Consider the following 26,419-nt stretch of genomic DNA (forward strand, 5'->3'; position numbering starts at 1 on the left):
CATTATTTTTTGTTTATTTTGTGGTAAGATTGACCCATGAACTGAAAATTCTAAAAATAATTATTTCCAATTAAAAAACATATTAAAACTGAATTATATTATAGGCAAAACAGAAATTAATACCTATCGTATTCCAAGAAAACACCATTAGTCTGTTTTGCAATCCAGATATAGCGAGATACTACACAAAACTAAGTAGTAGATTGCATCCGGATTTTATGCTTATTGATTCAGTTTTCAGATGTTATTGGGTCTGTTTCCCAACAACTTATTTAAACAAACAATATTTACTATATTTAGAGATGGGTTCTGTAAAATAAAATATTTTAAAACCAAGCTATTTACAGAAATGTTATAATTTAATATACTAAGTTTATGGTCATTTTTGGACATTATATTGACTGAAAGCAGACCACTTTTCAAAATTTTCAAATCCCTGTATTCTTTAGATGCTTTAATTCCTTGCATATGATGATGAAAGTTCATAATTGTTCGGTATTGTTTTAGTGTATGAATGTACATTGTTTTGTTTGATTAAAACAACCTCTTACTTGTATTGGTATTTCCAAAACTGATTTTGAAGTTTCCACACACATATTCTTTGATGAATTCATCCTTATTTTAAATAGGACATGTGTATTGATTAATGTTCTATATACTGTAAGTATAAACATCGCGAAAATGAGAAATGAGAAAAAAAAAACATCGCATAATTTTAATAATTATAGTTGCCCATAAAAAGTGTTGATTCTGCTATAAATAACCACATGAACATCATCAGAGGCTTTTTCTAAAATTAGTTTAAGCTTGCTTAGGAAAATAGTTTACCAAGGGGATGATAAAACTCTGATAAAACAAGAGCTGCGTTTATGAAACACAATGCCCCTACTGTCGTTCAAAGTCCCACAGCACCTATTTTAGAGAAAACAAGAGCTGGTCACAGTAGTGCCAAATCCCCGCCAAAATGTGTTTGCTTGCATGAGAACATTTGTAGAGAGTAGTTTAATATTTGTAAAACATGGCACCTATGTCATCTATTTATATTTCAAGGATCAATTAGATATATAGGGTTGGGAGTTATGCTGTAGAGAATAAAATATATGGAAATGAAAGAAAGGGAGGTAATTAAAAACTATGGCCGATAGTTTTATGGTTCATGTTCAATGCGCTTCTTCTAGTTGCCATCTGTTTATATTTCTAGTTTCAAGTAAATCCCTTCAGTAGATATAGAGTTATGCTCTGGACAAAAATTTACTTAGAAATTTAAAAAAGGGAGATAATTCAAAAACTAAGGTTGATAGAGTTATGGTTCTTAGTCACTGCACTTCTCCTACTTGCCATCTGTTTATATTTCAAGTTTCAAGTAAATCCCTTCTGTAGATTTAGAGTTATGCTTCGGACAAACATTTACTATGAAATAAAATAAAGAGAGATCATTCAAAAACTAAGGTAGATAGAGTTATGGTTCTTAGTCACTGCACGTCTCCTACTTGCCATCTGTTTATATTTCAAGTTTCAAGTACATCCCTTTAGTAGATTTAGAGTTATGCTCTGGACAAAAATTTACTTTAAAATTAAATTAAGAAAGATCAACAAGAGCTGTCAGAGGACAGCGCGCTCAACTATTCGAGTGCTTGACAGTATAACGTATGCCATCATGGGGAAATTTTTCATATTCAATAATTTATTACACGATCTTTCAGAAATAAAAAAAGGAAACAAAAATTAATTTATTTTTTTTTTGGGGGGGGGGGGTAATATATAAGATGTTTAAATAAAAATGGAGGGGGGGGTAGGGGAAGTGAGAGGGGGTATAATGTGGGGTGTGGTAATTTATTAGATGATGTTTAAAAAAAAAAATTGGGAGGGGGGAGGTTGGGGGGGGAAGGGATTCTGGGTAGGGGCGTGGGGTATTGTTTGGGTGGAATCGATTGTGGTATTCAGGTAAGTGTTGTTTTGTCCAAGTGATAATAAAATGTGATCATAAATAAAGAAGTTATGGCAATTTAAGCAAACTGCTCAATTATCTAAGTGTAAAAGGGGCCATAAGTTGGGGTCATGTTGGTAAACAAGTATGCAACATATAAAAGCAATATGTCAAAGGATATAGGAAATATTTGGGGTAGTACGCAAACTTAAACATAGATTTATCAATAATATGCCTATTCTAAGTATAAAAGGGGCAATAATTCTAACAAAATGCTTGATAGAGTTGTCTGCTCTTGTTTATAGGTTGGGGTGATGTTGGTAAACAAGTATGCAAAATATAAAAGCAATATGTCAAGGGACAATGAAAATAAATGGGGTAGTACGAAAACATTAACATTTGCAAGTTTCAAGTAAATCCCTTCAGTAGTTTTAGAGTTATGCTCCGGACAAAGTTTAGGACAGACAGACGGACGGACAGACGCACGCACAGACGGACAGGACCAATTACTATATACCCTGCGAAAAAAAATTTGGCAAGGTTAACAAGGCACATAACTTAGCTAAAAATCAATGGACCGCAAGGTAACTCACACTTCATGTGTAAGTCATGTAGGTAGAGTAACATAACAAAACTCAGGTAAATATTTTCTAGCATTTAGAAAATAACGTCCGGAAAACAGTTATTATAGAGAAAAAAAATTAAGTCCAAGTTCCATAATTCGCCAGAAAAAAATTCACACCTCATCTGTAGATTATGTAGGTAGACTCACATACCAAATATCAGCTCAATACATGAACGTGTTGCATAAAAAATACAACCGGAAAATGGTTACTATGGAGAAATCATTCCAAGGTCCATAACTTTCCCAAAAATCAATGGACCGGAACAAATTCCACACTTCATCTGTAGGGCATGTATGTAGTGTTGCATACCAAATCGGCTAAATATCTAAAAGCGTTGCCTAAAAATCATTGAGAAAACGGTTAAAGAGACAATGTCTTTATTCACTTTTGTCTCAAATCTCTATGCCTTTCACTTTCTATTAAAAGAAGCTCCTACCTTGGATTATATGCCTTAAAAAAAATAACTTCCCTTGTCAAACATGACCTTGTACCTGCCAAATGATTAATAAAAATTATCTCCATTTAAAGCGTATTACTTCATTTGGCAAAAAAAAAAGATCAGTCAAAGACCCATATTGTCATCAAAACAACAGATCGGAACAAATTTGACACTTAATCTGTAAGTCATGTTGGTAGACTCACATACCAAAAATCAGCTAAATATCTTAATGCGTTGCGTAAACAAGAGGGCCAAGATGGCCCTAGTCCGCTCACCTGAGAGGAGTCGGTTCATTCAATGTTTACTTAATGCCAAACTTGACCAAGATATTGACCAGACAAACATCCTGGTCAAGTTTCATCATTATTGAACCAAACCTCTGGCCTATGGAGTGTTTTTGTTTTTGTAAAATTTAAAATGGTGACCTAAATTTTGAGTTAAACCCCCTTACGAAACATCAAACTTTGCTTACAAAAATAAATATTATGACCAAGATTTATAAAATCTGAAACAAAATTGTGACCTCTAGAGTGTTTACAAGGATTTTATATAATACAAATATATAATGAAAATAAGGACAATCTAAGAGCAATAATTATGGCATTGATTATGTGATTTTGCTCATCATCAAACTTGACTGAGATCTTTCAGCAACTTTGATAAAGAATGCTTGAGAAATGTGAATGCAAGAGTGTTTACAAACCAAATGTGGACGGATGGACAGCGGACAAAGACCAATCCTAAAACCTCACCTGAGCAATCAGGTGAACTAAAAAGTGTGTTTCACCGATCTGAGCCATTTTCCAACTTGCCCAAGAAATCAATAAAACCAATGTATTGACTAAGTTCCACGATGATAAGGCAAAATATGTGACTTCTATAGTTTTCGATCACAAGGTTCTCTCTATATAGTCACATAAGGAAAACTGCCCCACCCCCCTGGTTTTTTTACCGATCGGGACCATTTGCAAACTCATCTGAGATATATATATAAAACCAATCATTTCACCAAGTTTCATGATGATTGGGCAAAAATGTGACTTCTAGAGTGCAATCGTGATACATCGGCTATCTCGGATTCCTCCGTAAGATAGGCCTCGTGGCTAACGGTCGCCATATTGCCTTGTATTACTACTTTACTACCCAAAAGGTTGTCAGTCTATTGTTATGAGGCTGTATACGATGCGCGTTGATCTAGCGCCAAACTTTTTACCGAAACTTTGATATTTTGTATTTTGACCTATTATCCAAGTGATTTACTTTTCCATTATTATTTAATCACCCTATCATCCAATTTTTAAGATGAAATTACGGTGTTTACAAAACCAACCAAACCGAAAGTGAAACTGGATGCATTACGTTTCGCGATGTAAACATTTAATATTTGTTCAGTTTGAGGAAGCGAATCGATAATAGACGTTGGAATATGTATGCAATACAGACTATCATTGCCGATTGTAGTACTGGCTAAAAATACCTTTTATGACAGGTTATGTATAGAACGTTAATCAAAGAGTGACCATAAATCACTACCAATGTCTAGGTTGTTCATTAATATAATTAATGCACGTTTCTGATCTAATTGCCTGTATCTAGTTGTAATTACTATGATATTGATAAAAATTAAAACGTTTTTTTCATAAATTAACATTACATGTTTTATTTTAATCATTTAGGGAATATATAATTGTATCATTATCATCATTAAATATTCTGAAAATGATCTAAATTATCATGATTACTTTAAAGTAGAATTTTTAAATTTTACTCATTATTTTTAATGAATTTGCACATTTGCTTGATTCAAAATAAAATGTATTAAGAAGGGTTTCAGTTGTTAGTTTTAACCCATTTTTAGTTCGATTAAATTTAAAGTACTAACTACGTACATGTATGTGAAATGCTCTTGAGTTCGTTTCCTGGGCCTAGAACCAGTACTTGGGTGTCTCTTGGAGATTTCTTAAGAATGCTCCCACACTGGGGATCAAACCAGTGACCTCCAGATCATTAGGTGGACACCACATCCATTACACATCAGCGACCTTTAATTAGTAAATTACTTTAGTATTGCAGCATTATATAATGTAATGTTGCTACATATTTTTCGAAAATGATTAATGTGCAGTACTTAATAAATCTAAATGCATACAATTTCAATTGTGTATATTGTGTGATTATTAGTTACAAATTCCCTTTTTACAGGTATACTGGATAAACATAAAATTGACAACTCATCTCCCCAATGGTACTTTGTGTGGCTCATTCTCAGAACAAACCCATAGTCAGTGAAAAAACTACAGTGTAAAAAGACCACTTGATTGTGACAATTATGGCTGACCAATCAAATGTTATCATTTAAAATAAAGAAAACTTCCAGTTCAATATACATTTTATACCAATTATGACATTGGCCAACACAGAAAATAATTATAAGGTTGATTTTCCCAAAATTGACTGTTACAATTGGATACTGTTTTAAGCTTCACTCTACTTTGTCTGAAAATAAAAGTCCTTAATGATGTAATAGAACATACATATTTAATTTTTAGTTTTACAAGGATATATATATATATATATATATATATATATATACATATATTATAATATCTTTTTATCGATGGTCAATCAATTTAAGTTTAACTAATATATACATACACATTTAATATATGTGTATGCTTTGATTTTTTTCTATTGAAGCCAAATTAATATCCCATTAGATAGATAGATAATATCACAGCAGTATTCCTTGTTTGTCTGCAAGTACTGCAGAAATCATGGATTATTATTTTACTGAGTCAGCCTTAATCTTTATATTATAATTGTTAAAACAGATTTAGATGTGCATTATACAATTGAGGATGCATCAAGATTAAAAAAATGGTACATGTATAAATTAATAAAGAATCAATAACAATCAGAAACTGTGTATTTTTTTCAGTATTGTGTGAAAGGATTTGAAGTAATTATGTGTTTTTGAAATATAATTTATGTGAATTTGAATAAATATATAAAATTTAGTGATTTTCTCAGACAAAACTGTTAATTACATACTAAAGTATTCAGAATGTATTATTGTAATATTCATTCGAATTTTTTAGTATAAAAAGCACTTTTCCCTGGCATTTGTATTTATAGTAATTGCATATTTTATAATTCTGACAGCATTTATAAACTGCGTTCATGCAAGCATGAACACAGTTTCATTTTTTGAGTATTTAAACAAGAGGGCCATGATGGCCCTGTATCGCTCCACTGCTGAAAAAAGGCTGAAACAAATTTCTCTGCATGTGGAAATACTTAAATATAGGCCCTATTTAAGCACATGTACACTTTTATGACCTTCTGGGCTGGGTCAAATTTAACCCCAGGGGCATAATTTGAGCAAACCTTGTAGAGGACTACTATATCTCACTACATACAAAATGTGGTAGCCCTAGGTCCTAGAGTTAAGGACAAGAATATTTTTAAAGTTTTCACAAAATAAGCAAGATATAAGCGTATATAATGTTCAACTTTGTGACATGCGGGTCAGGATCAAATTTGACCCAAAGGGCATAATTTGAACAAACTTGGTAGAGGACTATAAGATGTTACTGCATACCAAATTTGGTAGCCATAGTCCAAATGGTTTTCGACAAGAAGATTTTTAAAGATTTCACAAAATAGGCGCTTTAAAAGCGTTTATTCAATTTTGTGACCCCCCGGGGCAGGGTCAAAGTTGACCCCAGAGGCATTATTTGAACAAATTTGGTAGAGGTTTATTAGATGTCACTACATAACAAATTTGGTAGCCCTAGGCCCAATGGTTATGGACAACAAGATTTTTAAAGTGTTCACAAAATAGGTCCCATATAAGTGTTCAGTTTTGTGACCCCGGACAGGGTCAAATTTGACCCAAGGGGCATAATTTGAACAAACTTGGTAGAGAACTATAACATGTCACTACATACCAAATTTGGTAGCCCTATGCCTTATGGTTAAGGACAAGAAGAGTTTTAAAATTTTCACAAAATAGGCACTATATAAGCATATAATTGATTTTGTGGCCCCCGGGGCAGGGTCAAATTTGACCCCTGGGGCATAATTTGAACAAACTAAGTAGAGGACTATACAATGTCACTACATACCAAATTGTGCAGCCCTAGGTCTAATGGTTATGGACAAGATTTTTTTTCAGTTATCACAAAATAGGCATTATATAAGCATATGTTCAATTTTGTGACCCCCAGGGCAGGGTCAAATTTGACCCTAGAGATTAAATTTGAACAAATTTGGTAGAGGACTATTAGATGTCACTATATACCAAATTTGATAGCCCTAGGCCGGATTGTTATGGACAAGAACTTTTTTGAAGTTTTCACAAAATAGGCCTTATATTAGCATATGTTCAATTTTGTGACCCTCAGGGCAGGGTCAAACTTGACCCCAGGGGCATAATTTGAACAAACTTGGTAGAGGACTATAAGATGCCACTACATACCAAATTTGGTAGCCCTAGGCCCAATGGTTAACGACGAGAAGATTTGTAAAGTTTTCACAAAATATACCCTATATAAGCATATGTTCAATTTTGTGACCCCTAGGGCAGGGTCAAATTTGACCCCAGGGGAATAATTTGAACAAATTTGGTAGAGGACTATTAGATGTCTCTACATACCAAAGTTGATAGCCCTAGGCCCAATGGTTATGGACGGGAGATTTTGATAGTTTTCACAAAATAGGCCTTATTTAAGCAAATTTTCAATTTTGTGACCCCCAGGGCAGAGTCAAATTTGACCCCAGGGGCATAATTTGAACAAATTTGAAAGAGGTTCACCCCAGGAACATTCCTAAGAAATTTCATCAGAATTGGACCAGTAGTTTAGGAGAAGATGTTTAAAGGAAAAGTTTATGCATGGATACACGATGGACATAGGACATTTGGCCAGTGGAGCTAAAAATCAAATTAAACATTTAGTTTTGATGTAAAATCAGTTTTTATATGCAAGTGTCTATTTCACTTATAAATTAAAACAGTATATCTAAAAGATTATTCCAAGCTTGATGTCATATTTCAACTGTACATAGTGTAGTTAATTGAACATTGTATTGAACTGTATGGGCAGCTATATTTTTTAATTTATGTATGTTGTATTATACAAAATGCGTTATTTCTACCACAAGTAGACCATATAAGGCCTACTGCTACTAAATAGGCACTGGTATGAATTTGACACTGTTTTTGATGCTCATACAAAACTTTAATTATTACTACACTTTAGTATATTAAATATTTTCAAGTTTTTGTTCAACATTTTTTGCAAAAGAAAAGAGTGTCTTAATGCATTTGAAAATATACTTAAAACAAACTAAAAATGCATTTTAACATACCTTTTTCCTGGTAAAGTGTATTTGGGATGATAAAAAATACACTTGAAGAGTATTAATGCTGGAAAAATGCAGAAAAAAAATACATTTGTTTCTGTTAGAAGTGTGTCTTGTCTGCACTTTTAAGTGTATTAAATGCACATCAAATGCAGATAAATACAATGCCAATACTGTTACATGTATTGTAATGGACATAAAATGCACTTGTTCTTGTAATTAAATGCTTTAGTGAATTGAAATAACCTTTTATAACGTTTTAACAATTAATAATACCTTTTTATATAAATTTTCTTTTGAAATGTGACACTTAAATGATTTTTGCACCACTAGTAAGAGATATAATTTGTGCTCATAATGCTTTATCATTACACTATATAATATCATTTGTTGTATGAAAATTACCCGTAAAATTCATGTGAAAGCTCAAGAGATCAATAGCAGCGTGCTATACCCTGCTCCTTTTTACATGACTTGATGGTATTTAGTCCCCAATTCTACATGGCTAAGGGAAAATTAATGTGCAGATTGGACAAATAAGTCTTATCTGGAATCCAATAGGCAGACTTTCATATTACTTGTATTTAATTTAAATCATGATCTGAATTGCTCTTTGGCAAATCTTTGTTGGTAACAGTATTCAACTGAATTTTGTTCACTTTGTAGTGATTATACTTTCTCTATTTATCAGACAACATCTTTCTTCAAAAGTTTAACATGATTGCTTGGTTAATTTAGAAACAAGATCAATGCATCATAACATAAAATGAAAAAATGTGTAATAGTAAAAATGGCAGCAAAAAAGCACTAGATTATCTGCCTTAAATCTGAGACGATATGTTGATGTATTGGAATTTCTCATAAATAATGTGTTCCATAGTTGTATAATTGTATAGTCGCATGCATGAGTGGTGTCAATGTCACAATACCAATTAAAGCCTATAATTTACTAAAACAATTTGAAGTTTGATGTGTATTTTTTTCAAGATCTGTTATATATAATTATATATACATGTATATATATATTGTTGAAAAGTTAACATGCAATAAGTTTACTGTAATTAAGTGACAAATAGTTTTACTGATTTGGTTGGATGCATATATGCAGATATATCATGGTTTGTGCAGAGGACAGTAGCAAAAACAAGAGCTGTCTCCGTAGGATGACATACGCCCCCGATAAACGCTTTAATAGAAGTTATGAGCATTTTTCAAAACCTAAACGCCGACCCCAAGTTCAAGGTCAAAGGGGTCAAAATTTGTGTGTGTATGGGAAGGCCTTGTCCATATACACATGCATACCAAATATGAATGTTACATCTGAAGCGACATAGAAGTTATGAGCATTTTTTCGAAACCTAAATGCAAAGTGTGACGGATAGACAGATGGACAGTGCGATCACTATATGCCCTCCTTTGGGGGCATAAAAATGTGTTTCATATTGTTTTGGTAAATTAGTAATGTAGTTAAAAGAACTGAATCATCAATTATAAAGTTATTGATTATAAAGTGTTGCTGGCATATTTGATGCATTCATCTAGCTATAAGAAGGTCCCTGTTTTATCCCCACTGGCACCGAGTGAGGGTTCTCAAAATCCTTAAACAATATGAATAACTACATATAGGGTCGAGAGCCTTGTTGATATGGGGGCTAAACACCTGAAATCAAAGCGACCCAGGTTAAAGGCCGAGGCCAAATAAATAAACCAGAGGCTGCATGAGCCTGCTATACTCTGAACAAGTATTGTTTCTTCTCAGAAAACTGGCTTAAGTGTCTTACTAAGCTTTAGACTTTGAGTTTCAGTGCAATCAATCTAAAATAAATTGGTCAAATTAAAGAATAATTTGTAAAAAATAAACATTCTGCACAAATTCAATTATTTACTTTACCTGTGTGCATGAATCATTTCAGTCTTGATGGTTAGTGAACTATGTCAAAAGCACCATATCTATGAAACACTTGTTTTTTGAATAGTGCAATGTTCCACAGAAATGATGCTGATGATTATTCTACACGATGATGAATTATTAGATATATTTCTAAATTCCATTTCCACCAACAATTCGGTTATTCCACTACCAGTTCACATGCTTCATACACAGTTGAAAATAACACTATTTCACTCAACAACCGTGACACATGTACTCAATTTTTCAACTTTTCGCAATTAAACTTGTCTTCTACTGTTATTGTTGTTGTTGTACTTTTGAAAGTAGTTCGAAAGATGGCGACCATTAACCCAGAGATTGATTTATGAAATAAATCGTCTGCTGATCCAGAGTGTTCTAGAGTGTTCACAAGTTTTTTTTACTATATAAGAAAACTGCCCCCCCCCCCCCCCCCCGGCAGCCATGTTATTCAAATGACTAGAACCATTTTCGTACTCAACTCTTGTATCAAGGAAACAAATGTTCTGACCAAATTTCATGAAAATTGGGCCAAAAATGTGACTCCTAGAGTGTTCACATCTTTTCACTATCTACATATAGAGAAAAATGCCCTGCCCACTGGCGACCATGTTTTTTCAATGATCTGGACCATTTTCGAACTCGTCCAAGATATCAATAAAACCACTGTTTTGACCAACTTTCATGATGATTGGGCAAAAATTTAACTTCTAGAGTGTTTACAAGGTTTCTCTATAGCCAAATAAGGAAAACTGCCCCGCCCACTGGTGGCCATGTTTTTCAACGGACCTGAACCATTTTTTAACTCAACCAACATATCATAGGGACAAACATTTTGACAAAGTTACATGGAGATTGGGCATTAAATGTGACTTCTACCAGGGTTGCCACCACCTGATTAAATAAAATTCCCTGACTTTTCACTGACTTTTCCCTGACCAAATCTTGGTTTTCACTGACTAATTTTGCGACATATTCGGCCTCCTCCTCCCCATACAGCCGACCAAATCCACCCATTTAATGTTTATTTTATTCTTTAACATAAAATATTTAACAAATAACAAAGCAGTACTACTTGTACACTAAACTATGCATGATGCAAGGCTATATAGTAAATACCACAAAACCAAAGATGTACAATCACCACATAATAATTATGAGAGCAATCTTGTCTTTGTGCCTTTTGCCTTTGGCATGACTCCTTAGAGCTTGTTTTCCTAGCATAAAGGAACCACCATCACATATAAGACAGCCTGCTTTGTTTTCATTTCTAGAGTTTTTGACAATCCATGATGAATACTCAGGGTCTTTGAGCCAACAATCATTAAATAATGTCTTTGAACTCATACTGGTAATATGTCTATCTATGTGTACATTATAATAAATCTGAAATTAGAAGAGATAATCAAGTTGTGATCTGAGCTATATGGTAGGTTAATACATGAAAATCTTGCAGTTAGGAGCAGGCCTAATTGATTACTGAAATAAATAAGCAAAGTTAGTATATCTCTTTCATGCTGTCATCTCTAATGATCATACAGCATAAATATAGAATTAATCAGCTCTTCAATGGGGCAAGGGTTGCAAAGCTTTTCAGCCTTCAAGGATACAACAAGGGACAAAATTGTCACAAAACCAGGTTTTCATTGTGAAAAAAAAATCTGATAAAGGGAGAAAACTCAAACTGAACTTTTGAAATGACCAAAAAAAATTAACCCCCTTTGTAATTTTTTTTTTTTTTTTAAATCTATTTTTAGTCGTGGCGACCTTGACATTGGAGATATTGACGTGATTCTTTTGTGGGACACACCGTCCCATGATGGTGAACAAATGTGCCAAATGATTTTAAAATCTCACAATGAATGACATAGTTATGGCCAGGACAAGCTCATTTATGGCCATTTTTGACCTTTGAACTCAAAGTGTGACCTTGACCTTGGAGATATCGACGTAATTATTTCGCGCGACACACCGTCCAATGATGGTAAACAAATGTGCCAAATGATTTTAAAATCTGACGATGAACGACATAGTTATGGCTCGGACAAGCTCATTTATGGCCATTTTTGACCTTTGAACTCAAAGTGTGACCTTGACCTTGGAGATATCGACGTAATTATTTCGCGCGACACACCGTCCAATGATGGTGAACAAATGTGCCAAATGATTTTAAAATCTGACAATGAACGACATAGTTATGGCCCGGACAAGCTTATTCCGCCAGCCCGCCAGCCCGCCAGCCAGCCAGCCAGCCAGCCAGCCAGCCAGCCCGCCAGCCCGCCAGCCAGCCAGCCCGCCCGCCCGCATTCGCCAATCTAATAACCAGTTTTTTCCTTCGGAAAACCTGGTTAAAAAATTAATAAAAGAAAAAAAAGAAGATAAATTTACATTTTTGAACATGCTTTACACATGTTTATGTTTTATGTACATAGAAATAGTCAAAACATTTCAAACAAGAGGGCCTGAAAGGCCCAAGGTATCCCCCGCAACATATGCTTTGTTTGAGGATGGGTGCAAATTGGACGGATGAACATAATGATAGATGGACGGACGGAGGACAATAACACAAATGAAATCCGCCAAAGCACTTCCAAGATATGGCTCCGGACACAAAAGTGCCGGACGGACAGCCGGATGGACGGACAATGCCAAAACAATATCCCTCCGCCTCTGGCGCGGGATAATATTCATACCAAGTTTCAAAGAAATCCGCCAAAGCGCTTCCAAGATATGGCTCCGGACACAAAAATGCCTATAGTAAAAAGCATTTTTTCAAGATACAAAGGGCCATAAGTCTGTTTTTAACAGATGGTGTACAATGCCATTTGGGGTGCATCATCCTCTTATGCATATATATACTCATACCAAGTTTAAATGAAATCCGCCAAAGAACTTCCAAGATATGGCTCCGGACACAAAAGTACCTATAGTAAATAGCATTTTTTCAAGATACAAAGGGCCATAAGTCTGTTTTTAACAGATGGTGTACAATGCCATTTGGCGTGCATCATCCTCTTATGCATATATATATACATGCCAAGTTTCAATGAAATCCGCCAAAGAACTTCCAAGATATGGCTCCGGACACTAAAAAGCATTTTTTCAAGATACAAAGGACCATAAGTCTGTTTTTAACAGATGGTGTACAATGCCATTTGGCGTGCATCATCCTCTTATGCATATATATACTCATACCAAGTTTAAATGAAATCCACCAAAGAACTTCCAAGATATGGCTCCGGACACAAAAGTGCCGGACGGACGGACAGCCGGACAGACAGACAACGCCAAAACAATATCCCTCCGCCTCTGGCGGGGGATAACAAGACTATTGCCAACCAATATAAGTCCCCTACCGGCTCCACCATTGTCAGAAATTCCACCATTTTCAGATTTTTTTATATATATTTGTTGCCATAGCAACCAGAATTTTTGATGTAGGAACAAAATAAAATGACGTGCATAATGTCCATATTGCCATCTGTCCATGTTTTAAGTTTCATGAAAAAATAATAAGAAATTAAAAAGTTATCGCAGGATCCAGCAAACCACCATTTTCAGCAGTGTTTCTAGTCTTTTTGTTGCCATAGCAACCAGAATTTTTGACGTGGGAACGAAATAAAATGATGTGCATAATGTCCATATTGCCATCTATCCATGTTTCAAGTTTCATGAAAAAATATTAAGAACTTATCGCAGGATCCAGAAAAGTGTGACAGACTGACTGACAGACGGAGCAAAAACCATTAGTCCCCTCCGGTGAAACCGGTAGGGGACTAATAAAAAATATACTGTTCAATCTACTAAAACAAATGATACCTGAAGACTGCCATAGGCACTTTATAACTTATGACCCAAAATTTTATTTTTTCCTGACTTTTCACTGACTTTTCTGAAATTTCATTTTTCACAGACCCTTTTTTAAAATTCCCTGACTTTTCACTGACCTTGAAAAAAAATCAAATTTCCCTGACTTTTCAAGTTAAGTGGCAACCCTGTCTACAGTGTTTACAAGGTTTTTCTTTTTTTTTTACCTAGTGACCTAGTTTTTGACCCAGCATGACCCAGTTTCAAACTCCATCAAGATATCATTGGGACAAAGCTTCTGACCAAGTTTCATGAAGATCGGACAATAAATGCGGCCTCTAGAGTGTTTACGAATAAATGTGGACGGACGGACGACAGACAAAGACCAGTCACAAAAGCTCACCTGAGCAATCAGGTGAGCTAAAAAAAACTCCAGCAAACAGAATGCTGGATGGAGAGACGAACAGTCAGCGCAACTGCTTTATTCCACCCAACAAGGGGAATAAAAAAGCCATTCACGTTTTATTAACAAGTTAAAAGTTTACATTGAAAAAAACAAAACATTTCTTACTTGTTAGTTGATGATGATGATGATACAAAAAATATAAAAGTACGATGGTGATTATGAGCATAAGTCTGCTTCAATCTTTAATCTGGATAGGTATTCACACATGTTAAGAAACATTGTTCCACTTAGTGTTACCTGTGGGAGGTGAGGATAATGGAGCGTCCGTCCTTGATGAGACCGTGTATGAGATCCCAAAGGAATCTACGTGAGTGAGGGTCCATACCCGTCGTAGGCTCATCCTACAGCACATATAACAGTATAAACACAATGCAACAAAACTGCTTTCATCGCATATGATGTAGGAAAACTATTACCTTCTATGTATCAATATATTGATGTGTAATTCAGACAGGACACAATATTATTGGAATAGAAAAAAAATAGAGAAAATTGGGTAAAACAAATTGCAAAACCAGAACAAGAGCACCGCATAACGGGTGCCAACCCTCGTCTGCGAAAGCTTGTCAGATTTTTTTTTTTTTTAGAGGTCACGGTGACCTTGACCTTTGACCCAGTGATCCAAAATTGGGTGTGGCGTGTAGAACTCATCAAGGTGCATCTACTTATGAAGTTTCAAAGTTGTAGGTGGAAGCACTTTGATTTTAGAGCCAATAAGGTTTTAGCACGACGCCTACAGCGGACCCCGGACGACGAGCTGGCTATGACAATACCTCGGGTTTTTCCGCAAAACAGCCAAGCTCAAAATGGGTGTGGCGTGTAGAAATGAGGAAGGTGAATGTACATATGAAGTTTAAAAAATGTAGGTGGAAGCACTTTTATTGTAGAGGCTATGTTTAAGTTTTATATTAGAGGTCACAGCGACTTTGATCTTTGACCTAGTGACCCAAAAATGGGTGTGGCGTGTAGAACTCATCAAGGTGCATGTACATATGAAGTTTCAAAGTTGTAGGTGGAAGCACTTTGATTTTAGAGCGAATGTAAAGGTTTATGTTAAAGTTTTATATTAGAGGTCACAGTGACCTTGACCTTTGACCTAGTGACCCAAAAATGGGTGTCGCCTGTAGAAGTCATCAAGGTGCATCTACATATGAAGGTTCAAAGTTGTAGGTGGAAGCACTTTGAATTTAGAGCCTATGTTTAAGTTTTATATTAGAGGTCACAGTGACCTTGACCTTTGACCTTGTGACCCAAAAATGGGTGTGGCATGTACAAGTCATCAAGGTGCATGTACATATAAAGTTTCAAAGTTGTAGGTGGAAACACTTTGATTTTAGAGCCTATGTTAAAGTTTTATAATAGAGGTCACAGTGACCTTGACCTTTGACTTAGTGACCCAAAAATGGGTGTGGCATGTAGAACTCATCAAGGTGCATCTACTTATGAAGTTTCAAAGTTGTAGGTGAAGCACTTTGATTTCAGAGCCTATGTTTAAGTTTTATATTAGAGGTCACAGTGACCTTGACCTTTGACCTAGTGACCCAAAAATGGGTGTGGCATGTAGAAGTCATCAAGGTGCATGTACATATTTAGTTTCAAAGTTGTAGGTGGAAGCACTTTGATTTTAGAGCCTATGTAAAAGTTTTATAATAGAGGTCACAGTGACCTTGACCTTTGACCTAGTGACCCAAAAATGTAAAGTGGCTTTGTTCAATATTGAATAATTATCTCCCTTTAAAGCTTATTACTTCCCTTTAATTTGTATTTTATACTGTAGACCTTGAAGGATGACCTTGACGTTTTACCACGATGTGTTTGTCAGAAACAAAATGCCGCCTACTACGCCGCTCTGATTTATTTTAAAGAAAATATATACGTGGGCAGGTCAGATAACTATGTCCATTTAAAGCTTATTACTTCCCTTGACTTTGTTTTTTCGACCCTAGACCTTGCAGGATGATGTTCACCTTGAAATTTTACCACTCAAAATGTGCAGCTCCATGAGATACACATGCATGCCAAATATCAAGTTGCTATGGTTGATATTTAAAAAGTTATGGCCAATGTTAAGGTTTTAACATGACGCCTACGGCGGACGACGAACTGGCTATTACAATAGCTCAGGTTTTCTCCAAAAACAGTCGAGCTAAAAATTAAGTGAATGCACAATAAAATGTTCTTATATAATGTAGATCCCTATTTGTGAACAGTATGAGAGTTTGACAATACCATCAATACCGTTAAAAACTACTGTTAAGTACATATAAATACCTTTAAAATGGCTGGCCTTAAATACAAGACCTTATCACAATTATCAGTTGAGGGTGGCATATGGAAACATGACCCTACTAAAGACATCAGTGGAGGGTGGCATATGGAAACATGACCCTACTAAAGACATCAGTGGAGGGTGGCATACGGATACATGACCCTACTAAAGACATCCGTGGAGGGTGGCATATGGATACATGACCCTACTAAAGACATCAGTGGAGGGTGGCATATGGATACATGACCCTACTAAAGACATCCGTGGAGGGTGGCATATGAAAACATGACCCTACTTAAGACACAAGAGGAGGGTGGCATATGGAAACATGACCCTACTAAAGACATCCGTGGAGGGTGGCATACGGATACATGACCCTACTAAAGACACAAGAGGAGGGTGGCATATGGATACATGACCCTACTAAAGACATCCGTGGAGGGTGGCATACGGATACATGACCCTACTAAAGACACAAGAGGAGGGTGGCATATGGAAACATGACCCTACTAAAGACATCCGTGGAGGGTGGCATACGGATACATGACCCTACTAAAGACACAAGAGGAGGGTGGCATATGGATACATGACCCTACTAAAGACATCCGTGGAGGGTGGCATACGGATACATGACCCTACTAAAGACACAAGAGGAGGGTGGCATATGGAAACATGACCCTACTAAAGACATCAGTGGAGGGTGGCTTATGGAAACATGACCCTACTAAAGCAATCAATGGAGGGTGGCATATGGAAACATGACCCTACTAAAGACACAAGTGGAGGGTGGCATATGAAAACATGACCCTAATAAAGACATTAGTGGAGTGTGGCATATGGAAACATGACCCTAGAAAAGACATCAGTGGAGGGTGGCATATGGAAACATGACCCTACTAAAGCAATCAATGGAGGGTGGCATATGGAAACATGACCCTACTAAAGACACAAGTGGAGGGTGGCATATGGAAACATGACCCTACTAAAGCAATCAATGGAGGGTGGCATATGGAAACATGACCCTACTAAAGCAATCAATGGAGGGTGGCATATGGAAACATGACCCTACTAAAGACAGAAGTGGAGGGTGGCATATGGAAACAAGAGCCTAGCATTAATATGAATGGTGGATGACCTATATTAAATGAACCATTAACAAGGGCTGTTTGTAAAACATGCATGCCCCCCCATATGGGCTGTCAGTTGTAGTGGTAGCCATTGTGTGAATACGTTTTTTGTCACTGTCACCTTGACCTGTGACCTAGTGACCTGAAAATCAATAGGGGTCATCCGCGAGTCATGATCAATGTACCTATGAAGTTTCATGATCCTAGGCCCAAGCGTTCTTGAGTTATCATCCAGAAACCACCTGGTGGACGGACCAACCGACCGACCGACAGACCGACTGACAAGTGCAAAGCAATATACCCCCTCTTCTTCGAAGGGGGGCATAATAAATATTAGTGGAGGGTGGCCTATGACTACATGAAACTAACATAATATGAGTGGCGCTTGACCTTCAAATACATCACTCTGCAATAATTATCAGTGAATTGTGCTATATGAAAACATGACTGTACCATAAATATCAGTGAAGGGTGACCTATGTAAATGCTTAAATAATAGTGGTCGGTGGCCTACAAAAACATGACCCAACTAAAGACCCTACTAAAGGCATCAGTGGATGGTCTTTTTGCACCAATTTTGGAATATAACCTATACCAGTCAAACTCTGAAGTGTATCTTCAATTTACTTTATGGGTGAATGCACATTTCTTTATCTTATAAAATTTACGCAATTATTGATACGGCAATGAAATCAGCTAGAAAATGCCGTCAGTGGTGAAGGCCTATGAATTCATGACCACCCTACCAAGAATATTAATGTATGGTGGCCTATGAAAACATGACCTTACCATGAATATTAGTGGCGAGTGGCCTATACAAATATTATCATACCATGAATGCCAGTGGTGGATGGCTTATGAAAACATTACCATACCATGAATATCAGTGGAGGGTGGCCTATGAAAACATTACCATACCATGTATATCAGTGGAGTTTAGCCTATGAAAACATGACCATACCATGAATATCAGTGGAGGGTGGCCTATGAAAACATGACCATACCATGAATATTAGTGGTGGATGGCCTATTTAAACATTATCTTAACATGAATATCAGTGAAGAATGGACTATGCAAACGTGACTTCACAATGAATATCAGTGTAGGGTGGACTATGAAAACATGACTTTACCATGAATATCAGTGGTGGATGGCCTATGAGAGCGATTGCAGTGGAGAGTTTTCTTTTATTTCCCCCACTGTATGTGCCCGCTGGTCGGTTCTGGTATGGGGTAAGGTTCAACTTCTTCAAGGCCCACTCCACGATCTGTAAACAAGGATAAGATTACTATAAGATGAAAACATAAAAACAAGTAATTATGTTTCTACATGCATGCAAATCTCATTGATGACAGAGCCAAACCTTCAACTTCCGAGACTTCAGACTTTTCAAATTATATTTTCTTATTTATGTGAAACATGGATTTTTATTTGTAAAGCTGTTTCAAAATTTCTTATGTAACAACTGCATATTACAACAATTAATATATGACCAGCTATTCAAATCATCCAGATCTTTAATGGGAATGCCTACATTCAATCAAAAAAGAACTTGCTCCAGATGCTCTTTAACTGTAGAACGATGTATCTACAAGTCTACAGACATTCATGGGAGATAATATGACTAAATGTCAATTTGCACCTATTGAAAACAAGAGCAGCTATAACAGGTATAAATGTACACATACTTGATTCTCTTGCGAGGGTGGAACACCCCTCAGTCGACTGTAGAGCTGTATATGCTCCCTTGCTGTGAGCTCATCAAACAGCGAGTCAAACTGTGGACAGTAGCCAATGCTCTGTTGTACCTTCAACATGTCCTTTGTTATGCTGGAATCACATAAAAAACATCAATTGTGTTGATGGTTGAATGCATTTTTTAAGCTTTAGTATTTTTCTGTTAATTTTTTTTTTTGGGGGGGGGGGTGGTTCTTCAAAAATTTAATTGTATATGTCATTTACACTGACCAAGTCAACTTTAATCCATCATAATCAATATTACTTAAAGGCCAACAAAGAACTGTCCATGTAATGTCAAATAGCACCTTATAGTACTGCGAACCAAAGCAGACATGCCTCTACGGCATTATGTAATATCATATCAATTTTAATCATGCTTTGATTTAAACCAGTATATGAGCTCACCTGTATCGGTTGAGATAGGCATCGCCAGATGTGGGTCCAATGTCTCCTGTCAACATCTTGAATGTGGTTGTCTTGCCGGCCCCGTTCACACCAAGAAGGCCAAAACACTGCAGGAGAACAGGAGTCAGTATCACAGAGCTGAGATGTTAGTTGATTATTTAACCTTCCACTAGCAAGAACATAATGAGAAACAAAATATGCAAATAAACGTTCACACCATACATTTGAAAAGATTAAAGTGTGCTTCATTTTACAAAATCAATTACAAAGTTAACATTGATAAAACACTTGAGTCACAAGCAATCAACAACTCTGATACACTTACCTTCCATTGTGGGATTCTCATAAACTTACCTCCCCTTGTGGAACTCCGATACACAACTTATCTACAGCAAGATGATGTCCAAGCTTTCGCGTCTTGTAAACCTGAACAGTAAAGAGCACATGTTTATTAAAACAAAAAACAGTTGATTGTGTCCATAGAAATTATTATTTAATAAATGAAGGTGAATAATGAAGGCTTTAAAAAGCATCACATCCAAAATTTTATCCAGAAGGCTACATTATAATAACTTTTATAAGATTGACTGTATAGCCATTTTTAGTAGGAAACACTCCACAAACCTTTGTAAGGTTTTCAAGCCTTAGCAGATCATTACGTCCGGTTCCCCTGAGGACTCGTTTTCTCTCTGCCGCAACATCCACATCCTCCTCATCAACAGAATTAGGCGCATACTTTGTGTGACGTCTGCAGATGCAAACAATCATGCAATTGCAAGGCCATGCTTACACTCTCGAAAAACATTTCACAGTCAAGGATAAAAAACGAATGTCAGTACAATGAGTCTGACTCTGACAAAACTAAGTCTTGCTCTGACAAAACTAAGGCTGGCTCTGACAAAACTAAGTCTGGCTCTGACAAAACTAAGGCTGGCTCTGACAAAACTAAGTCTGGCTCTGACAAAACTAAGGCTGGCTCTGACAAAGCTAAGGCTGGCTCTGACAAAACTAAGGCTGGCTCTGACAAAACTAAGTCTGGCTCTGACAAAACTAAGGCTGGCTCTGACAAAACTAAGTCTGGCTCTGACAAAACTAAGGCTGGCTCTGACAAAACTAAGGCTGGCTCTGACAAAACCAAGGCTGGCTCTGACAAAACTAAGGCTGGCTCTGACAAAACCAAGGCTGGCTCTGACAAAACCAAGGCTGGCTCTGACAAAACTAAGGCTGGCTCTGACAAAACTAAGGCTGGCTCTGACAAAACTAAGGCTGGCTCTGACAAAACTAAGGCTGGCTCTGACAAAACTAAGTCTGGCTCTGACAAAACTAAGGCTGGCTCTGACAAAACTAAGGCTGGCTCTGACAAAACCAAGGCTGGCTCTGACAAAACCAAGGCTGGCTCTGACAAAACCAAGGCTGGCTCTGACAAAACCAAGGCTGGCTCTGACAAAACTAAGGCTGGCTCTGACAAAACTAAGGCTGGATCTGACAAAACTAAGGCTGGCTCTGACAAAACTAAGTGCTGGCTTTGACAAAACTAAGGCTGGCTCTGACAAAACTATGGCTGGCTCTGACAAAACTACGGCTGGCTCTGACAAAACTAGGGCTAAATGCATGTTTGTAAAGTGTTGTCCCAGATTAGCCTGTGAAGTCCGACACTTTCTGTTTGTTTTGGTATTTTTCATTTAAAGAAAATCTCTTCTTATCAACCTTTTTTGGGAAAAGTGTCATCTATGATTAGCCGATGTATAATTAACAAAATTAATGTTGTATTTGACAAATACAAAATTAAATGCCAGCTAATGTTACTTAAGGTGATCAATAACCAACATACTGCTTTGACACAGATTTGACAATACATGCTGTATTTAACCTTCAATGTTTGACCATGACATGTTGATTTGCGCAGGCAACAAACCATCCTGTGTAGGGTTACATTAAGTTTAAGTTACTTATTTAGTTTGACCCAATGGCTTTAATATTTTAAGGTCATTTTATCAGTTGGAAATTATCAATACTCTCCTTGTATGCTCATACACAAATTCAGGAAAAGAGGAAGAAAACATAAGGCTATCAAATTGTTGTTATAGCTTGCCTTCCTATTTAATAGCTTTAAGAAAACAGATGAGCCTACTCGACTTTCCAAAGACATGTTTCCTACAGGTTGCCATAGAGTGCGTACCTTGCTCTGATGCGCGACATGTATTCACAGACGAGGGTGAGGATAAAGAACACGAGGCCCATGATGAACATGAGGAGCAGCTTCTTCGTGATCAGGTCCCACCGCATGGGCGACTGAATCTGGTCGTATTGACCTGCCATATACAACATATATTATGAGGCAAGGTCCCACCGCATGGGCGACTGAATCTGGTCGTATTGACCTGCCATATACAACATATATTATGAGGCAAGGTCCCACCGCATGGGCGACTGAATCTGGTCGTATTGACCTGCCATATACAAAATACCATGTGAGGCAAGGTCCCACCGCATGGGCGACTGAATCTGGTCGTATTGACCTGCCATATACAACAACATTATGAGGCAAGGTCCCACCGCATGGGCGACTGAATCTGGTCGTATTGACCTGCCATATACAACATACATTATGAGGCAAGGTCCCACCGCATGGGCGACTGAATCTGGTCGTATTGACCTGCCATATACAACATACATTATGAGGCAAGGTCCCACCGCATGGGCGACTGAATCTGGTCGTATTGACCTGCCATATACAACATACATTATGAGGCAAGGTCCCACCGCATGGGCGACTGAATCTGGTCGTATTGACCTGCCATATACAACATACATTATGAGGCAAGGTCCCACCGCATGGGCGACTGAATCTGGTCGTATTGACCTGCCATATACAAAATACCATGTGAGGCAAGGTCCCACCGCATGGGCGACTGAATCTTGTCGTATTGACCTGCCATATACAACATACATTATGAGGCAAGGTCCCACCGCATGGGCGACTGAATCTGGTCGTATTGACCTGCCATATACAACATACATTATGAGGCAAGGTCCCACCGCATGGGCGACTGAATCTTGTCGTATTGACCTGCCATATACAACATACCATGTGAGGCATTTTAAAGCAACATAAAATTATATGTAACAATGGTGTTTCATGAAAACTCTAAGAGAAAAAACTGTCTAAAGTCAGTAGTCAAAATCAAAATATACATTCAATTACTTAAAGTATTATCAAACATAAACTGTTTATTTAAAAAAAAACATTAACTTTAAAACCAACAACACATTTGTTGATAATACTCATATTCAAAGACAAACATATAACATACATTTAGGAACAAAAGACATTCAGAATGAAATTTTGTTGACATACTATGCACAAATCCACAATAAGCTGATTCTGTACATAAACAATATGTTGCTATGGTTACCTACTACTGTGGCTAAGGTTTCCTCCTACTGTTTCTATAGTTACTTCCTACTTTTGCTAGGGGTAACATCATACTGTTGCTATGGATACCTCCCAACTGTTTATATTGTAACTCCCTACTGTTGCTATGGATACCTCCTGCTGTTGCTATGGATACCTCCAACTGTTGCTAAGGTTTCCACCTACTGTTACTATGGTTAACACCACTGTTGCAGTAGATACAACCTATTGTTGCTATTGTTACCACCCACCAACTGTTACTATGGTTACCACCTACTGTTGCTATAGTTACAACCTACTGTTGCTATGGTTACCACTTACTGATTCTACAGTTACCACATAATGTTGCTATGGTTACCGGTTACTGTTTCTATGGTTACCTGTCTTGAAGTAGAACTCATTCTTGTACTGATTGAAGGCGATGTCCATGAGACCACGTCCCAGACAGTAATTGGGGAACACCAGGAAGATGTCCTGCATTACGACGTGGACCCTCTCAAGAGCCTTGGAACAGCAAACATGTAATATCATATAACATTATCAAACAATAAAACATGATAATCACTCTGGGACTAGGCTAAATGCATGTGCGTAAAATGTCGTCCCAGATTAGCCTGTGAAGTCCACACTGGTAAATGTCATCCCAGATTAGCCTGTGAAGTCCACACTGGTAAATCAGGGACAACACATTCTGCTTATGTGGAATTCTTTGTTTAAGGAAGCCTTTTTGTACGCAAAATAAAGTTTAGGCAGAGAGTTTTGTCCCACATTAGCCCGGGAGGTAGGCCCAGGCTAATCTGCAATGACACTTTACATACATGCATTATGCCTTAATTTCCCAACATGGGGCTCAATAAATAAAATATGTATGACTTAACAGTTAACAGCGATTAATTTATCACATTCACGGATCATTTTATTGTAATCCCATAATCACCTTATCTATAATTAATTATTGTTTTGCAATCTTGACCAATTGCAGTACACTTTTTACCTATAAACAGATCGAGTACTTTTATTAGATCTCATGTTCCCACAAAAACTGTTGAAAAAATCTTACGGAAATTAAAGCTGAGACAAATTCTTTTTCTATATCATAGCAAATTTACATAAAATACCAGTAAGCAAAAAGATTGTTGCATAGACAATTGACCCTTGAACCAACTCCCTTAAACATCATTATACAACCAACCCTGATCAGGAAAGCTTACCTTGTCATAAGAGAAAAGCTCAAAGAGGAAGCTGCAGATGATGCAGGTGATGCCAGTAAAGAGGTTGATGACAATCAGGAAGATGTAGGCAGCACTGGGCTCCTTGAAGAAGAACGAGGCCGGGTACATCACAGGGGTCATCGACCAGCTGAAGAGAACGATAGCATCATTATAGCAGCATTATGGGAGAGGTAGGCCTAATGCATATGCCTAATCAACACACACTTATCAGGGACAACACTTTCCACCTACACTGTATTTTTATTTAAAAGAGACTTCCTTTACATGAAAAATGCCATAAAAGCTGAAAGCATAATCAATGATAAGCCTGCGTGTTTTGTACAGGCTAATCTGGGATGACACTTTAGGCACATACATGAAAGCCAGTTTTCACTGAACGCGGCTCATTAGAATGCATGTTGGAAGCTTTCATGGAAATAAACATCATGGAAATAAACAATCTGCGTTAACTATACAAGTAGAATATTTCAATGATGTATTACGTTACAACTAAACTTGCACTCACCCATATAGGAAGAAGAGTGCGATGACGGAGGGGAAGTTAGTGGACGAGATGTAGGCAGGTATCTGGAAGGCCAGCAGTATCACGATGATACACATGGCCGGTATCACATAGTTACACTGTAACAGAAGTTGCATCCTATTACAAGATTCACATATCAGTTGAATCGCATAACAACCCATCATATAAATTAAGCTTCATTGTTTATTACAGTTGATTAGTGTGAGATCATTATTTTCATTGATTTCCTGGGTTGACAGATCCACAATTTTAACACAAACACGAACATGAATGGACACACATTTCTCAATTTTTTTTCACAATCAGAAATCCACAATTTCACTTATGCACGTACGTCTTTTTTCAATAAACAAAAAATTGAATGTCAACAAAAATAAATGATTTTACAGTATATAATTGGCAGTTTTAGAATGCTATGTATTACAATATGACACCAAATGCAAACAATAACAGGCCCCGTTGGCTCAGTATGTGCTCAGTCAGGAAGGAAATACTGTCAAATATTACACCCATTCCAAACATTCCACAACGCTCCCCTCCTCACCATATCCCAGACATAGTTTGCCAGCCAGTAAATGATTGGGTTGAGTCCGCTGACAAACTGCAGGTGCTTGGCCTTGGTTCCCCTCTCGTACACCAGAAACACCACGAATGAGGCTGGCACAAAGGACATTGCAGCAATGATGAATATGGCGATCAGCACATCTGCACCTTGCAGTCTGAAATGTTACATAGAGAATGAGGATGTTTGGTGGGTTAGGTTTAGTACCAATCTTAATTCATGAGTGATATCAGAAATGAAATAATCCTTTTGTTTTTCATTTATTTTTCTTTAATCATGATTAGATTAAAATCTACCTACAAATTCTCATTTAAATGAATAATTTTCCCCCCATTATTAATATTTTAATAAAAATGCTCTGAACAAATTTGCAGGAATAAAAATAATATTTCATCAAAATACTGACATCATTCCCAGTGAAGCTAAGGTATTTTTCACTTCCATTAGATAATTCCTGTTAATTATAAATTGAATACACTGAAAGTATATTGGTGTTAAATCTTCTATCAAACAGGCATAGTTCAATCTACATATATTGTTTCCATGCAGGCAATATTTTCAAATCAAGATACGAGTCTCCCTCTGTAAAAATTGGGCTTAATTCTTG

The 26,419-nt window shown here is 36.8% G+C and overlaps 1 protein-coding gene across 4 annotated transcripts in view; it reads right to left on the reverse strand.

Moving 5' to 3' along the window:
- LOC127850449 (ATP-binding cassette sub-family A member 2-like) overlaps positions 1-26,419 on the reverse strand; it is a 101,642-nt gene that overhangs the window by 7,637 nt on the left and 67,586 nt on the right. For all 4 annotated transcript variants that reach the window (XM_052383481.1, XM_052383479.1, XM_052383482.1 and 1 more), the window contains exons 35-45: positions 25,795-25,969; positions 25,233-25,348; positions 24,707-24,854; positions 23,876-23,999; positions 22,260-22,392; positions 20,705-20,828; positions 20,435-20,506; positions 20,081-20,187; positions 19,624-19,765; positions 19,068-19,202; positions 14,776-14,879 (exon numbers count right to left, since the gene is read on the reverse strand). In XM_052383481.1, coding sequence (XP_052239441.1) covers positions 14,776-14,879; positions 19,068-19,202; positions 19,624-19,765; positions 20,081-20,187; positions 20,435-20,506; positions 20,705-20,828; positions 22,260-22,392; positions 23,876-23,999; positions 24,707-24,854; positions 25,233-25,348; positions 25,795-25,969 — 1,380 coding nt within the window. The remainder of the gene's footprint in view (positions 1-14,775; positions 14,880-19,067; positions 19,203-19,623; positions 19,766-20,080; positions 20,188-20,434; positions 20,507-20,704; positions 20,829-22,259; positions 22,393-23,875; positions 24,000-24,706; positions 24,855-25,232; positions 25,349-25,794; positions 25,970-26,419) is intronic.

Source organism: Dreissena polymorpha, chromosome 11, assembly GCF_020536995.1.
Source record: "Dreissena polymorpha isolate Duluth1 chromosome 11, UMN_Dpol_1.0, whole genome shotgun sequence".
Classification (NCBI taxonomy): domain Eukaryota; kingdom Metazoa; phylum Mollusca; class Bivalvia; order Myida; family Dreissenidae; genus Dreissena; species Dreissena polymorpha.